The sequence below is a fragment of the Pseudochaenichthys georgianus genome, chromosome 22 (genome assembly GCF_902827115.2).
Source record: "Pseudochaenichthys georgianus chromosome 22, fPseGeo1.2, whole genome shotgun sequence".
In the NCBI taxonomy this organism is placed as follows: domain Eukaryota; kingdom Metazoa; phylum Chordata; class Actinopteri; order Perciformes; family Channichthyidae; genus Pseudochaenichthys; species Pseudochaenichthys georgianus.
In genome coordinates, this window is record NC_047524.1 from 8,569,797 (window position 1) to 8,588,419 (window position 18,623).

The window sequence follows — 18,623 nt, forward strand, 5'->3', positions numbered from 1 at the left end:
ATTTATTGTGTCTTGCCGGAAGGGGCAGAAACACAAAAGTATCTCTCTCTCTCTCTCTCTCTCTCTCTCTCTCTCTCTCTCTCTCTCTCTCTCTCTCTCTCTCTCTCTCTCTCTCTCTCTCTCTCTCTCTCTCATACACATACACATACTCACACCACATATACTGATCACTTAGTTGAGCAACCACACCATTTCACTACATATTTTACTTTTGTAACTCTAAATGTTTGTAACTAATAAAACTCCTTGTGTACAGTCATATGTTGGCATTAAGTGGGGTGCTGGCGCTGCTCTGAGGTTTTGAGTGATATAATTATTTATCATATCATTTTTCTTTAGCTAAATAATGAAAAAGGGTCCCACAGACCCGAATACCATACAAGGGTTAAACGTCCATGAAGAACCTAAAACATGACACAATAACAGGAATGCATTCTATTTTATTTAACGTCACCGTTTCTGTCTTTCTCCGCCCTCTGATTGGACGACGTGTGTTTACGTAGCAACCGTCCGGAAGATGTCGCTCAGGCCAGTCCTAAAAAACTTCCGCCTTAACTTGTAAAGAAAACATAGCAGCTAAAAGGCAATCGACGGCGTAACCAACCCATTTAAGAAGTCAGACCAAAGGTAGATACAAGTTCACATCTGACACACACATACCGAATTACACATGTCCTTTAGTAGTTTGTTGACTCGTGTTTAGCTCAGCAGCAAATACAAATGTCCAATTTAGTGAGGCTACGCTGTTGACGGCTAGCTGTTCGCTACCATCGATCTGGTCGGCCATAGGCCTCAAATGGGTGTCTTTACGGCTAGATCAAGATAAATCGCTCGCTTTACCAAGACGATTGTCCTTCTGAGAATTGCTTTTGAACAGCTGTTGCCGTGAATAAAACGTCAAAGATCAGTTAAAGGTAGATCAGCTACTTTATTAGCTATGTCTAGTTAGCCGCCTAGCTGTTACCTGGGGCTGAATGTATCCAGCTTGCTAGTCCCTTTAGCCTGCCAGTTAACCAACCATCGGGTCAAAGAACACTAGTCATATTATTGTTTATCTTACTGGAAACATTAAAAAGTCCAACATTACTTAATAAGCCAGCCAAATACGTAAATGCTAACATTACACTGGTTAACGTTAGCTAATTATATGTCTTACTGTGATGTCTTACTGTAGTTTATGTCTTACTGTAGTATATGTCTTGTGTCTAACTGTAGTATGTCTTATGTCTAACTGTAATATGTCTATATTTCTGTTGCTGTAGTATATTGGTCTTTTATAAACATTCAAATTCATCCAGAATATTTTATATTGTATGTGTGATATGTCTCTTTTACTGTAAATCTATATATATGTGCTGTTTATGTCAGGTTTCGTTATCTATCTATATATTTAATAACAAAATAACTAAGCTGCACTGCCAACTCTTGGTCAGCACAGTTTTCTTGCTCTTTAAATTAAGAAATACATTTTAAATAATTGAAATCGAAGTGGAATTTATTTGTAAGGGCTCAGAATTTTTTTCAGAATTTTTAAAATGACTGCACATTTATTATTGCTGTTATTGCACATTGCCTTTGCTGTCACTGGCAGGTAACAGGTGGCTGTGCCACTCCCCTCCTTTATGTTAAAACATACCACCAAGTTATCTCTTCCTGATGTTTGTGGACTACTTATCGTAGTAGAGCCTATATCATACAGTACTGGTTGCTATATATTAATATCACTGCATATGTTGTCTGATAAGTATGAAGAAAATGCAGTAGAGCAATGCCAAAGATACGTTTTATGAATGTCATGGTTTGTCCACCAGAGAGTGTCGACAAGTTTACATTTTAACTGTAAAATGTCCTGCAGCATCCATTCAATACCATTTCCTTTTCATAAAGCTTTCCCAAATTTCACATCTTAATACCTCAATGCGAGGAATCATTGGAACCATGATTTAATTAGGCAACATGAGGCTGTGACTGAATGAATGTAAGATAGATCTGAAACACTGCATTTTAAATTGACACTCCAGCAGAAACTGTTTACATCATGGCTAGTATCTGAGCCATGATTTAATCAAAGGAGGCTCAGCAATACAGTTGATCAGATCATTGCATTCCCAACTGTTAACCTACATTCTCAATGTTTTGCCATATGGACAAACAACATCTATGAAGGCCTTGCAATTGTCAACCCATGCTTAATCAGCTTTCAATTTCCTTCCTCCAGACGCTTGTTTCTCTGGAGCTTGTGTGGTTTTCAGAGTGTGTGTGAGTGGGTGAGTGTATGTGTGAGTGTGTGTGTGAGCTGCAGATTCCTCCTCACCTTTTCACCAAGAGCCGCTCCTCCCTGGAGGATGACAATGGAGGAGATGAAGAATGAAGCGGAGACAAACTCCATGGTATCCATGACACTGTATGCAGTGATGTACCCCGTTTTCAACGAGGTAAAACTATTAAAAAAAATATATATATACACAGTCATCATAGTTTAGGCAAAATGTAAATGAACGGAAAACAAGTGCCATCAAACAACAAATGCTAAAACACACTATAAAGTTAAAGTGGTATAACTAAACTTCCAGTTTGAAAAACTATTTCCAAGAAATGGGTCTTCTCAGATGCTCGGAGACGCAGCTAAAGCCAAATGGGTACAGAGTTGCTTTGATAATGACTGTTTTCTATTTTGTTTTTCTTTAGCTCGAGAGGATCAACCTATCAGCAGCCCAGACGCTCAGAGCGGCCTTCATAAAGGTACAACTAAGCGTGAATCAGATGAACTAAATGATAAAAACACAATATTATCACTCCCATGACCTTTCAATACTCCATGTCACATTAGCGTAGGATTACATCTAGGCTGCATCCAATTTTCACATTTATCTAATGTTCTTCCAAATATTAGATTAATTTCCTTCCCTAAGGACATGTGTACACCGTGGCCACACTTTAACTTCCCAGTTTGAGGATGACATAACAACATAGCCAACCAAGATGTTTCCTGGTGCAAATTTTTGTTTTTGTAAATTAATTGAAAAATACCAACGCATGAAGTAGACAACTCCAGCCAACAAGAGCTGCTTTTTCCTGTGTAATGTGTACATTGCCAGTGTTTTCAGATGAGTAAAATCACAGTTTTTTACATCGATGTATTGATTTCCATCACTAGAGCAACTGACTCTATTTGTTGTGATAACATGTGATCATGATTGCTGAGACATTTCTATAAATGGACCGAATGGACTAGGGATACCCAGTGGCATTTTAAATGAATGATCTATCTGAATAAAATATTTTGATTTGGTTTATAGCACCTTTTATAATAAATAATATAGTCAATTATTATTAATGTATGGTTCATTCATATATTCATAATGCTTGTGCATCTCCAACATTAAATGATTCATATTCAGTGTTTACTCATGTGTCATCAATACAAAATCAAAGGTTATTTAAACTAAGAAAGTAGTCATCAAAGAGATGTCTTGTTCATCTCTTCTTTTCTTTTTTTTAATACACTGCTGTGATTGCACCGGAACATTAAAAGCTCAGTGGCCATGGATCACCTCTGTAGCAGTGTGGCTCTGCGAGCAAAGATAAAATATTAATGAAGGAGAAGTAGCTTTGCCGTTATCCAGACCAAAGGGAGATGTGATCACCTTACAGCTGTTTTACTATGACATTTGTGGGTCTTTTGTTCACTTGTCTCAGTGATTGGTCTCTCTTCTGCTCCCACTGCTTCCTGGCTGCTGTAACTCAAGGCTGAATTATTCAGGAGAAGGGCTTTTGTGCGTCAGTCTAAACTGCTCACCGCGGACATCTGACATTCAATAAAGTTCTGCCACTGTTCTCCGCAGATCAAAGACTCTTCTTGCTTTTGTTAAATACAAACTACGCTGTGAGTTATTTTATTCACTTCTCATCCTCACCCTGCTCGCCTACATTTCCTTTTGCCAGGCGGAGAGGGAGAACCCTGGCCTGACTCAGGACATCATAATGAAGATTTTGGAGAAAAAGAATGTCCAGATCAACTTCACAGAATCCCTACTGCGAATGGCAGCGGATGATGTGGAAGGTGAGCATATGAGAGAAGAATGTACTATGATAGAAACTGTCTTAAGTGAATCTGAAAACCAGGTTTGTAGGTGATGCCCATCCTATCAAGCTGTTCTCTTCTCTACTGACTTAAGGTCTTTTATTTTCTGCAGAGTTCATGATTGACCGGCCCGAGCAGGAGTTTCTGGACCTAAATGATAAGGCCAGAGCTTTGAAACACATCCTCAGCAAAATACCCGATGAGATCAATGACAGAGTACGCTTCCTACAGACTATCAAGTGAGAACACACACACACGCACGCACACGCACGCACACACGCACACACACACGCACGCACACACACACACACACACACACACACACACACACACACACACACACACACACACACACACACACACACACACTGCGCAAGTGTCCACTGTCAAACTAAAGATATATAAAGATTTTAATTTAATCAAGTCATCAGTGTCTGCCTCCTTGTTGTATTCTGCAACCACAGTAAAAAATGAGCCTCCAACAAATATAGATTGATACAGAATACTTTGGTAGATGAAAACATTTTGTGACTTTTAAAAAGTTATTCAATATTTGTTTTTTTAACAAATGTCATCTTTTGTAATTTACAATGCTCTAGAGTAATTGTTAATATTTGGATGACACAAGAAAAAAAAACGAGGTTTAGTTAATTTAATCTAATCCTATGCAGCTACCATCTAATTCTAGAAATAGTATAATATTATTAAAATAAGTGTATCCCAATCTTTAACTGCAACATACAGAAATACTGGTCTTTAAAAAGAGTGAATACTCATGCAAGATGTTTATTTAAAATTCTACTATGCAAAATATGAATAAAGCTGTGAAGTATTGGGTGCAGCCCTACTTTGCATGACCTTGCATTAGAAACACAGCGAGGATGGTGAGGACTGTACAAAGAACACAATGCTGCCTTTTTTTACTGTCACTGTCTGTTTACTGTCACTGTGGTTATGAAATCCTCTGAAGTCCTCACTTGTATTGCTGTTGGTTTCCTACAGAGACATAGCCAGCGCCATTAAAGAGCTCCTGGACACAGTCAACAACGTCATTAAGAAATATCAGTACCAGAATCGCAGAGTGAGTACCAGAGAAAAACAACAGACCTATGTACGATTCTCATGTTCCTTTTTCCCTTTTTATTAATCATGTTCCTTTGTTTCTTTTCTTATTTGTTTAGGCTCTTGAGCACCAGAAAAAGGAGTTTGTGAAATACTCCAAAAGCTTCAGCGACACCCTCAAAACATACTTCAAAGACGGAAAGTACGTTTAAACCATCACCTAATATTTGAAAATTGGGTTATCAGTGATTCTTTTCAGATATGAATGCTTTCAATGGCTTATTTAAGATGATGTTTTTTACAATAGTGAGTTGATTTGATCACTTTTTGCATTCTTAATAATGACCCAGTGAAAGCAAGACTCTAGGAAGTCAATGCCAAGAAGTAATCCAGGTTTATTCAAAGCGTAACAGTCAGGCCAAGTGTTTTACTCTCTGCGCTAAAACAAGCTAACCAGCAGGAGGAGGTAGCTTCATGTTTAGCAAACAAACATCAAGAGTAGTAATCATCATCTCTTTTCTACATAAAAAAGCAATAAGCGTAATTCCCAAAAGGTTAAACTATTCAGTTGGAGTAGGATTTATTATGTAGGACTTAATTACTTTTATACTGATAGAGCTTCAAAGATGAATCAATTTATCTTTTTTTTTTGTCAACATTTATATTATCCGTCTGGTTTAGGTAATCTTTTAGGGAAAAATCCACTTTCTCTTCTTCTCTGGGACTCTACATTTAAAAGCTTATTTTTACAACATTTGAGGATGTTATCTTGAGCGTCGGGAAACACTTCACCACCTTTTTTGACTTTATTCCGACAATGTACAAACCATGAAACAATTAACCAAGAGAATAATTAACAGATTACTAGAAATAATCGACATTTAAAAGGAAATAAAACGAAATAAGCTGACAGCGCTTGTTATCGTCGTGTTGATGTCATTGGACATACTCAACATTATTAGTTTAGAGAGCACCTGCGAGCTTCTTCTCATGTTACCCTTCTTTGTTTCCAGGGCGATAAATGTCTTCATCAGTGCAAACCGACTCATCCACCAAACCAACCTCATACTGCAGACCTTCAAAACCGTGGCCTAGCCCCTCCCACAGCACAGAGGTCCCCCTGTCCTGGGGGGGGAGCGACTTTGCGAGGATGGAGGAAGCTTGAAGAGCGCCTGACCCATATATGTAAATTAGAAAGAGTTGATTTTAGGGTTGGGGGTCGATTCCATTGGGAGTCGAAATTCTAGATTCCAGTTCAAGAGACTGAAAAGTGCCATTTGTTTTTTTCAATGAGGATTTTCCAGTCTTGAAATGGAACTGAATGGGCCCAAAGTCTTGGTTGATTGATTTTTATTTGGACAGTTTTAATTTATAACCCTGGTCTTGTTGGGAGTAGGTGAGGCGAGGTGTTTATTAAAGACTATTTGCCATTTTTTTTTCTAATATATTCATGTTGATCATTTTACTTTTAGCTTTTCAAATCATGGCTACACATCCCGGACGACGTTCAGTAAGGGGTGTGTCTCAGTCGTCTATACTGGATTTCTCCTCTCGGTTCATATTTGTGTCATTTTGCCATTGTCTGTACGCGCAGGATCTAGCTGCGGAGAGAGGAGAGGCAGCAGTTTTTTTGGACATTTGAGAGGCAGACTTAGATTTAGTTTCTCTTTTATTATCAGAAGACAGAAAGCCAAATGACTTCCAGCACAGTGTGCGCCTTACCAAGTCCTGTAACATTCCCTCCTCTCAGTGTAATGAAGTGGAGCCAGTCCCTGCTCTTGGGGGATGTAGAGAGAGACATGACAGTTCTGTATTTAACTGATATCTGGTTGCAAATGTTCAATAAATAGTTTCCAAATGATGATGCTTTTTTAAATGTGTCCGAGTCCAATATGTGTGGGGTCGTGAAAGACACTTCTTTGATAAAATGGTTATGTGAATCATAACAGGCTTTGCAAAGATCTTCAGAACAGTTTTAAATGTAGGGCTGGTTTTCAAAGGTTGCTGATTATTTATGTTTTAGTACATCCAATGCTCAGCTTTGTGACTGCAATGTGATGGAAGTCTGAGGCATGAACTAATACAAGAAGTGTTTGAATTTTCAGTTTTACTGAGACTGGTAACTACATGAGCCAAAACCAATCCTCCTTCATTAGGAACCAACAGCTGTAAAGTTATCTAGAATAACTTCTGAAGTAACCTTGTAAAATATCTAAGTCTAAAGAGTTTTATTATGAAAACCATGCCAGTTATCGCCAAGGCCTTTTCTGCTTGATTTGATTGGCGTGCACATCCTCACCAGCAGATGCTTCCTAACTGTCGGGTCATTTCCTCGATAAGACTTTTGTTTTCAGCTGAAAGACAGCTTTAGTTGCTGAGGTCACTCGGACAATATTCATATTCAGCGTTGCCTGGAAACAACAAAGCAGCAAACCATGAACCTACAGAGAGGCTCCAGAAAAGCTCTGTTCAAGAAAAGGAGGGGTCTTATTTCCCCACTGCCTGGGGGTCGGACTGTAAAAATCCCTGGTTTTCTTATTTTTTGGGGGAAATTGGCTGTTTAAACGGGGAAAGGAAGTATTTAGATCCTTTATATTAATAGATGGAGCAAGTATAGTGGTACAATTTAAACAAGTACATTTACTCAAGTACTACTTAACCCTTGTGTGGTGTTCATATTTTTGTTATTCAGCCAGTTCGTGGGTCTGGTGGACCCGCTGCCTTTTTGGGTTTCGTTTCAATTCAACACAATCAAACTATTTTATATTCAAATACTCAGCAGTTTACTTCATCCCAATAACAAGCAATATAAACAGCATATATGGTTAATATTTACCCTTTTACATTTGTTAGATCACATTAATGAATTAAAGTGCTGCTTGTTTTTTTGCTGGTCCTGTGGCTCGTCTTTTTTTTGTAACTTAATCTCATCCTCTTTTTCAAAGTCACTGTCAGACTCAGAATTCTCAGAAATGTGATCCTCACATTCTGAAACATCTTCCTCTTCCTCTACATCAGGGGTGTCAAACTCAAGGCCCGGGGGCCAAATCCGGCCTGTGACTTAATTTTCTGTGGCCCCACAAGAGCTTGCAAAGAATATTATGTTTATTATAGGGTTACATGATTTACAGAAGCACGTTGCCCATAAACTACATGTCCCACAATGCATCTTTTCTCAGAATTAGACTTTTTTTCTTCTAAATATGCCATTTTTCTTAGAATGTGCCTTTTTCTCAGAATTTGACTCATTTTTTTAAATGTCACTTCTTTTTTTTGATTTTGTCTTTTTCCAGAATTTGGCTTTTCTTTTTAAATCATTTTGTGACATTCTCACTGAAGAGACTTGCAATTATAGAAGAAGATATTGCCCTATCTGATAATAATCCAATGCAGAGGCAATCATGCAATATAATACATTATTTTATATATATATATATATATGTATTTTTATATAGTCTTAAAGGTACAACCGGCCCTTTGAGTGCAACCATAATGCTGATGTGGCCCGCAATTAAATTGAGTTTGACACCCCGGCTCTACATCATCATCAAATGCGTTCACTCTCTTCCAAAATCATTTGCAAGGCCCTCTGAGTAGAGAATCTTTTGGCAATCTTGATCAGTTATGATAAGGACCCAAACTGGCAGGGGCAGAAACACAAAAGTCACACACACACACACACACACACACACACACACACACACACACACACACACACACACACACACACACACACACACACACACACACACACACACACACACACACACACACACACACACACACACACACACACACACACACACACACACACACACACACACACACACACACACACACACACACACACACACACACACACCACTTAGTTGAGCAACCACACCATTTCACTACATATTTTACTTTTATAACTCTCAATGTTTGTAACTAATACAACTCCTTGTGTACAGTCATATTTTGGCATTAAGTGGGGTGCTGGCGCTGCTCTGAGGTTTTGAGTGATATTACCTAGGTATTCCTGAGCCATACACTGTCTTGGGATCTTATCCATTGTATCTTTGTCTTGTGATTTTTGACTAAAAGGGCAAAAGGCTAGACCTACTTTGGTTGAACTATGTGGGTATGCGTCCCTGCTTTTGACAAATAGGTGTGCGATTTGACATGCAAGATTAACTTAAAATTCTAAATATTGGTCATGTTGGTAGGATTGGGTAGGCGTGGTGTTACTTGTTACGTGGGTTGGGGGGGGGGGCATGAGCGCTCAGTGCCCAGGGGCCCCTGGAGGTACTAATCCGGCCTTGGTTAATAGGACTGGGTGAGAAATCTGCCATCAAAAGATGACACAGTGTCACATCCAGTAAATGCATGGAACATTGGTAAGGCTATGCATCGATATTGACCTAGTGATCTCGCCATCTCATGAGCTGCTAAATGCCTAAAACTCTTCCCAGCTCCAAAGGCAACCCACAGCTCAGTGATGTTGAGGGGTTGGGCTGCTGTGACTGCCAGTGCAACACATCCTCACTCCCAGGTCGGCCTATGTTGACATTATGTCAAGTCCCCTGTGTCGGCTTTTTCCAACGCAAGGGGGCGGCCCTTAGCGTACATCTTCAACTTTCCGGGATGGATAGGCTTCTATATAGCTCCCTAAACGTATGTTGTAGACAAATTGAGATCGCGAGGGAATGCTACCTGCAGATCCATTCTCACAGCGTTTATCAACCTTTTTCTTACTCAATATCAAGCCACACTTATTGTTTTTACTTCTTTATTTTAATTGAATAATGTAGGACTTTTGTTGCCGTCAGTTCTGCGGCGGGATTTGACGCTCATGGAAGCACGGCATTCGTTTGTGTCTGTCGACTGCCCTTAAAGGCAATGTGAGCGTCCATTCTCATTGGATAACGGAGAATTGTACACCCGAAAGTAAGTACTCCTCTTACTGTCGATTGATTTGACAGTGATATCTGCACTACTCATCGACTAAAAAACACCAGATTATCCTTGTTAATTACACAACATTGATTGGTTTAAATTGTGTACAATGCTTTTGTATTTTTCCCCTTCGATTCGGGGAAACAAATATGTTTTCGGAGTAAAGGATGGCAGAAGACACTACACTACCCAGAATCCCCAGCTATCGTTTGGACTACACTATGTGCTCTGTTTGACAAACCTCGTGATCGTCCTCAAGCTCTGTGATTGGAGAGTGTGCTCCGAGGGTTACGCCGAGCCTCGAACAGCACTTGAAATGGGATGGAACCACAGCAGACTGTCCAAAACTGGATTTGAACGGGTCCACCGCGTCCCCCTCCCCCGCGTCCCCAGAACTACACATGCTGGCTATTCTGTTTCGCAACATGTTCTCTATCTATGGCTATACTGGGAGTTGTAGTTTTAAAAGACGTTTTCGTATTTCCCATAATAAGAAGTTGCCAGTATTAAACTGTGTACATCCCTGGAGGTTTAGGGGAAAGGAAACACTCACATTTAAAACATATAATTAATAAATGGGTGAAAATTGCTTGTGCCCATAATGGGCAGCATTACCCACATGCCAGCTAAGGTCAGAAGAGCTTTATTTAACAGCTGGTCTTATGTTTGTGACCCCTGTGATAACATTACGTTACATTACATTAATTGATAAGCCTGAAACATGCACTTATCAAGGTTCAGAGGCACATTTTGCAAATATGGCAGTAGCCATCGATCAGCTTAAGATAAGTTATACTTTATTGATCCCAAGTTGGAACATTTGCGTTACATCAGCATGTGTAACAGTTGTAAATATGCAGTGGTCTTTATTTGTAAATCATTTAGTATAATCACACAAATTCTGTGTTTTATATTCAACAATTCTGTGTTCTTTATTTATTGATTGTTCAATACCTGACAAGGCCGGAGATGAAATATCTACATACATCTTATAAGAGTATAATACATTATGTATAATATCAGTTAAAATAAGTGCTTCAACATAGTTAACATTGCTGGAGGTATGCACACATATTGATAGATGTCTTGTAATGCACTATTGAGGAACCTGAGACCCAAGTTTTTCATTCAATGCAGAACTACACCACAGTTGTGTAGGCCTATATGATATGTCAATAAACCTTAGAAAATCTTGAAAGGGATGTGCAAAATAGTCATTATATACAGTCTTTAATTAACTATTAGTAGAGAATAATGAGTAATGAATATACTTTATAGGGATCCTATTAATATCTAATAATAAAAATAATGAAATTCAATAACATGCTTTAACCACTAGGTCTCTTTATATCAGCTGTGCACATTTATGGTGTAAATACAGCCTATCTACCAATTGGATCAAATATAAAAGTCAGCTGAATTAGTGTTGATACTGCAAGGAGACGTATTGTGTGAAAAGAAATGTAAGATGTTGTTTAATGGCTGATATATTTATGATCCACGTCACGTTTTCAGTTCCTCATGTTTGTCTTGAAGTCTTCTCATCAGGGCTCTATAAATACAGAACTACGGCAGATATGTAATATTTAATGCAGTCGAACCGCGTATTACAATGCCGTTATGTGATGACTTTCAAAGAGAAAAGCAAGCACACTCGGAATAAAGTATTATTTTTAAATGTTTTCGGTCTGTTTCCGGTATTTGTTAATGACGATGTGCTGTGAGATGTGAGACTGGAATTGCACAGGGGAAAATAACGTAGGCTATCTTTAGATGCGGATTTTGTTAAACTAATAAGTTTGCGCTGTGGACCAACACTATACATTGACGGGGAAGGGGGTAGCAATAAAGATAACACCATTAAACAGTTACACAACATAACAGAAATAATATCGATAGCAGCGTCCCAAGCAACCACCTTGGTAACAATGAAAACGTGCTATGGACGCAATTTCCTGAAGTAATCTTCATAATAACTAGCAAACTAAAGATCATGTACATCCACTGCACACATAATCTGAAATAACAACTCATCAAATGACATCAAAACGCATTTTAATGGCCAAACTAACTTTAAAATAGGCATTTTCCACCGAGAATAAAACGAAGTTCGGCCATGTTTTTTTTCCTGCAGGAAGAAATTTGAAGATCACGTGACGTCAAACAGAGCACATGGTGTAGTCCAAACGATAGCTGGGGATTCTGGGTAGTGTAGTGTCTTCTGCCATCCTTTACTCCGAAAAAATATTTGTTTCTCCGAATCGAAGGGGAAAAATACAAAAGCATTGCAGACAATTTAAACCAATCAATGTTGTGTAATTAACAAGGATAATCTGGTGTTTTTTAGTCGATGAGTAGTGCAGATATCACTGTAAAATCAATCGACAGTAAGGGGAATACTTACTTCCGGATGTACAATTATCCGTTATCCAATGAGAATGGACGCTCACATTGCCTTTAAGGGCAGTCGACACAAACAAATGCCGTGCTTCCATGAGCGTCAAATCCCGACGCAGAACTGACGGCAACAAAAGTCCTACATTATTCAATTAAAATAAAGAAGTAAAAACAATAAGTGTGGCTTGATATTGAGTAAGAAAAAGGTTGATAAACGCTGTGAGAATGGATCTGCGGGTAGCATTCGCTCGCGATCTCAAGTCGTCTACAACATACGTTTAGGGAGCTATATAGAACCCTATGGACATCCCGGAAAGTTGAAAATGTACGCTAAGGGCCGCCCCCTTGCGTTGGAAAAAGTCGACACAGGGGACTTGACATAACGTCAACATAGGCCGACCTGGGAGTGAGGATGTGTTGGCCAGTACTACCACATCTGTGTCAACTGTGCGTATTGACACCTTGCTATACCCTTCCTTCACAGCATCTCCTAGGTGCAGTAGGATGTGGTTATCCTCCTCATGTGTGCATGGTGCAAATACTGATTATTTGTTTGCCAGTGTTGAGGGCTGTCACACTGGTTGCCAGGAAGTAGAACAGTTCAGGAGAACAGTTCAGCCTTCTTGTCTTCAATGCGCAGAAACTCTGGCCAGTTTCCAGGAATGACACTGGATGGCTCAACGTGTCTATGAACTCCCTTTCCTCTCTTGCTGCGTGTTTCAGCCTTCAGACTTTCCGGGAAATATTCATCCCACACAACATCGACATGCTCCAGCTGAGAGCATGTCAGTATGGTGAGAACACTTTCTGCACATAATCAAAAAACGTCTTAGCAGCACCAGGTCGTAGCATGTTCACAAGAGCAGCTCCATCAAGGATGATGACCTGTACTGTGGGGTGAGATGCATTCTCTTGTAAAGAAATCAGGTCCTCCAAACAGCCCACCAATCTGACTTGGTACGAGTTCTCAGCTTGCCCATTTGTGACAATGATGGTGGCCTTTAATGAATCTTCTTGAGCATGGGGCCTTCAGGCGCTGCAGGATTTTATCCATGATGGTGTTGTGTGTGTTACCAATAGTTTTATTGGTGACTGTGGTCCCAGCTGCCTTGAAATCATTAAGTTCCTCCCGTGTAGTTGGCTGATACCTCACCTTTCTCATGATAATCAATACAAACATTTCAACAACAATGAGCATTTCAGTTTTGTAGTTTGTTGATTTTGAACAAATGAAGTTCAAATACTGTGTAGATTAGTAGTACATAACTGCATTATATCATCAGCATATTATGTGTTTTTACTAGGGCTGTCAAACAATTACACATTTTAATCAGATTAATCACAGCTTAAAAATGAATTAATCATGATTAATCACCATTCGAACTATGTCCAAAATATGCCATTTATTTATGTATATTGTTGTGGGAATGGAAAGATAAATGAAAGAAGGCGGATATATCCATTTAACATACAGTATCTATGTTTATTATAACATTTTTCTGAGTGTCAAAATGAAAGACAGCCCACATACCTATCAATCATCATACCGTGGGGTCTTAATTCATTACGTGTTGATAGGCAGCGGCTAGTGGAGTACTTGTGACCACAGAGTGTGAACGTTGTGATCAGCTGTTTTAACGCAGTTCTCCAGTGAAGGGGGGAGTCTCCCTCCACAGCCGGTTGGCGTAGTTTTGGCACAATTCCGTTGTACAGACCGACGTTAACAGCAGCCCTGTCTGTGCACACGGAGACCGACTCTGTCGTCCGGTGATCTAACCGCCTTCTGGAAATACGCTTTGTGACACAAGTGCTGGTACGCATTTCAGATTACGCACATAACCTGCGTACCAGTTATGTGCACCCCTGTACTACAGAAAAAGTATTCTCCGTCGGGACTTCCTGCAACAACACCACGCCGTTATCAAAGATGTTCTATTGAGAAGACGATCACTACGTGACAAAAGTTTTCAAAACCGTGGCTACTGAAATCAATCTTACTAACTGCTGTCTGTGCAATTTACTCCGCGCGAGTTGGCAGACTTTATTTTGCTTACTTTAACATCATTTTTCATGGTGGGGCTAAGCCATTTCTTGGTATGGGTGTAGCCTACCTCAGCCATACCCTGGCGCTGCCACACCCTGGCGCTGCCACTGGTGGCACGTATGGGGCGAGCCATTCTGCGCATGCGTTAAATGCGTTAAATATTTTGACGCAATTAATTCAAAAAATTAATTGCCGCCGTTAACGCGATAATTTTGACAGCACTAGTTTTTACATGTACAAAGTAACTATGAGTGTAGTATAAGTACAATACTTTAGTAAATAGTACTACTAGTAGTAATAGTACTAGTAGTAATTGTAGTGCCGAGAGAAGGGAGTCGGAGGCGGTGCATCGAAGTTGCAAAGTTGGTTTTATTGAGCAGCAGAAAACCACATGGTGCCGGCTTGAAGCCCGGGAAGCAAAGAGGAAGAAGCAAGGAGGGCACACAGTAAGTACAGTCAACAACATATATGTCCGTGCGGAAACAATACCCCCAACCTGTAGTTCCATGAGTGAATTAAGTTAATTAGTTAATTAGTGATCACTACACTTAGTTTCCACCGCTGACGTAAACTATGATTGAACTAAATAGCAGTTGCCATTGTGGTTAAAAATGGAAGACAATAGATTACAAATACATTCCAGCAGTGTTTCAAGTAAACACACTGACCCAGTGTGACTGACTTTTCCAACTTGAAAGGATATGGCGTTCGTTTACGCCAATCAGAATGCACCAAACTTAATGTGGAGTCGGTGTGTAGTTATGCTAAAACAATGTCGGACACCGTAATCTTCTCTGGTCCCCTCCTCAATCTGATCAATGATGACATGTATAGCCGCATGTCATCATTTCAGCGCTGGTTGTCTTGGTGGTGCCCAGCAAACAATGTGGGCTTCGTAAATAATTGGACAGCCTTCTGGGGAAAACCTGGTCTGATTAAGAGAGACGGCATTCATCCTACTTTGGAAGGTGCAGATCTAATTTCGGCAAACATTTCAGGGCTTTGTGGACTTAATCCATGACAAACTGGAGTTGAGACCAGGAGGCAGAGTCGCAGTCTTACACGCTTCTCTGCGCTCTCTCCTAGGCAGTCATCCATAGGAATCCCGAACCCAATAAAATACCCAATATTAACGGTGTGTGTGTCTGCCCAAGGACAATTTAAGGTAAAACCTAACAGAGGTGTCATACATAATAACCTAATAAAAGTAAATGTAACAACTACTACAGTGCAACAAAACGGGAAGATTAAATGTGGTCTCTTAAACACAAGATCTCTAGCATCTAAAGCAATATTGGTAAATGATTTAATATCAGATTATAATATTGATATATGCTGTCTCACTGAAACTTGGTTGAGACATGAAGAATATGTCAGCATAAATGAGGCCACTCCACCCAGCCATATCAATACTCATATTGCCCGAGGCACAGGCCGAGGAGGTGGAGTTGCAGCAATCTTTGACTCAAGTTTACTTATCAATACTAAACCAAAATTAAATTATACCTCCTTTGAAAGTCTCGTTTTTAGTCTTACGCATCCGACCTGGAAAACTTTGCAGCCAATCTTATTTGTTACAGTGTACCGTGCACCAGGTCCTTATTCCGAATTCTTATCAGAATTCTCTGAGTTTTTATCAACTTTGGTTCTTAAAACAGATAAAGTAATTATCGTAGGTGACTTTAATATTCATGTTGACGATGATAAAAATAGCCTTACTGTTGCATTTAACTCTATATTAGATTATGTTGGTTTTCGTCAGAGTGTAAATAAACCAACCCAATGCTATAATCACACTCTCGACCTTGTTCTGATTTATAGTATTGAAATTGAGCAACTATTAGTCGAACCACATAATCCTGCTTTATCCGACCATTTCTTAGTAACTTTTGAAGTACTGTTACTAGACTACAAAGCATTAGTCAAAAGCTCCTGCAGCAGAAACCTATCTGTTAGTGCTATAGCCACATTTAAGGAAGAGATTCCACCAATACTTAACTCGATAGCATGTCTGCATGCAAGGGAGGAAACTTATACAAAATGTACACCACCCCAAATTGATCATGTTGTTGATAGTGCTACAGATGCGCTGCGAATAAAATTAGACTCTGTTGCTCCTTTGAAAAAGAAGAAAATAAAACAACATAGATTAACTCCATGGCATAATGCCGAAACCCGCAAAATAAAGCAAAAGTCGAGACAACTTGAAAGGATATGGCGTTCCACTAAACTTGAAGAATCTCGTTTAATTTGGCATATTACTCTCAATGAATAAGAAAGCACTGCGTAAAGCGAGAGCAGCCTACTACTCTTCATTAATAGATGAGAATAAGAATAATGCAAGATTTCTTTTCAGCACTGTAGCCTGCAGGCTGACAGAGAGCCATAGCTCGATTGAGCCTTCTATTCCCATAGCACTCAGTAGCAATGATTTTATTTTATTTTTTAACGATAAAATTGTTACTCTTAGAAACAAAATTAATTACCTCTTGCCTTTGACCAGTATAGTGTTATCAACAGCTCCCGGAAACGTAAGTTCTAATATTACACTAGATAGTAAACTAGAATGATTTTCAGCCATAAACCTTGAACAATTAAATTCAATGATTCTCTCTTCTAAACCATCAACGTGTATATTAGACCCAATTCCAACTAAGCTGTTGAAGGGAGTTTTTCCATTAATTAGCACTTCTTTATTAAATATTATGAAAATGTCTTTATTATCAGGCTATGTTCCACAATCATTCAAAGTAGCAGTGATAAAACCGCTTCTTAACCTGAGCCTGTTTTTCAGGTCTCAGACTCGAAAATGACATTCCCAGAACAAATGACCATATCTTCCCTTCTAAAAGGGTTAAATTAATCATCTTTTTTCTCAAAGTAATGATAAACCTGTGAGTTGGATGTAGAAAAGTCAGAATCAATATAGATGTTTTTTATTTTAAAGAAAATTCAGATTGAACATGGTAAAAAACTGTAAATTATAGTGTCCGTCCAAAAAATATGTTGTACTTAGTGAAAACTACCCTTGGATACGGAGCCCCCTAGGGGACATGGAGAAGAAAAAATAAATTCTTTGAAAACAAAAAACCCCTTTGCGAGATCTCGCAAAACCCCGTTGCAGTTTGTCGACGGTCCCTAAGCACTCCTCTCCCTCCTCCAGCTGCAGATTGTGACCAATTCTTGATGTTTAGCTCGGATGACGGCGCGTATCGAACTGTTCTGATAAAAACGACTCTGTAGCTCGTTGTCTACCTTGCTCTGATTGTAAAGTCATGTTGTTTGTATTTTTACAACGTTATGTTCATGAGTTATTGATCCGCGAAATTCGAATCTGTCAATAACTCAGCTCAGAGGGACGTGCATGTCCCCTCACTCTGAGTGTTCTCTTGAGGTGTCTTCACTTATGTGAAACCCTTTATATATACAGTCTATGTGTGAAACCTGTGCCTATTGCCAAGCACTGATGTTATATCTTTATATTTAAGGCCAAGCTCAAAGTAAAATCGATGAACCACTCCATTGTTGTGGTTTCTGTGTTGCCATAGCAGCCGAACTGACCAGGAAGTACTAAATGAAAAGTATTGCAACATTTTTTTTTTGTTGTTGTTCAAATTATTATTATTTTTCTTTTCCATGTCCCCTAGGGGGCTCCGTACTTGGATGATCGTAAGGTAGACTAAAAGCTAAAATGTAGCGTTAGCATTTCTCCCCCAGGCTTAAATGGTGTATTATAGAATGATCACACCGGTGTGACAGTACTCTTCAAAGGGTTCACGAAATATGACTACTACTCTTACAGTTTAACATTTTGGGTTACTTAATGTCACTTCATGTTAATACAAATGACAAGGCTAAGGCTGTAATTCTAACTAACGTGCTTGCTACTAGCTAGGTAGCTAACTTGATCCAGCCACTTCTGGTCCTTTCATCAGTCGGGAAGCGAAAGAACGAGCAAGACCCATTGCTGGTATGATAACAACCTGGTACTAAGCACACTGGCATCTTGTTAAAGTTATCTTATCTTAGCTATCTCTTATTTTGGTGGAGGAAAACAATTGTGACATCAGTTATGACATGACTTACGCGACTCTGGGATTT

At 39.3% G+C, this 18,623-nt stretch overlaps 1 protein-coding gene across 1 annotated transcript; it reads left to right on the plus strand.

Moving 5' to 3' along the window:
• Positions 1-482: 482 nt before the first annotated feature.
• On the plus strand, positions 483-7,022 carry LOC117468035 (programmed cell death protein 10). The gene is made up of 8 exons (XM_034111988.2): positions 483-627; positions 2,219-2,435; positions 2,689-2,742; positions 3,946-4,063; positions 4,197-4,323; positions 5,087-5,165; positions 5,266-5,348; positions 6,160-7,022. The coding sequence occupies exons 2-8, from the start codon at positions 2,346-2,348 to the stop codon at positions 6,239-6,241; spliced, it is 633 nt and encodes a 210-aa protein (XP_033967879.1). The 5' UTR covers positions 483-627; positions 2,219-2,345; the 3' UTR covers positions 6,242-7,022.
• The last annotated feature ends 11,601 nt before the right edge of the window (positions 7,023-18,623 follow it).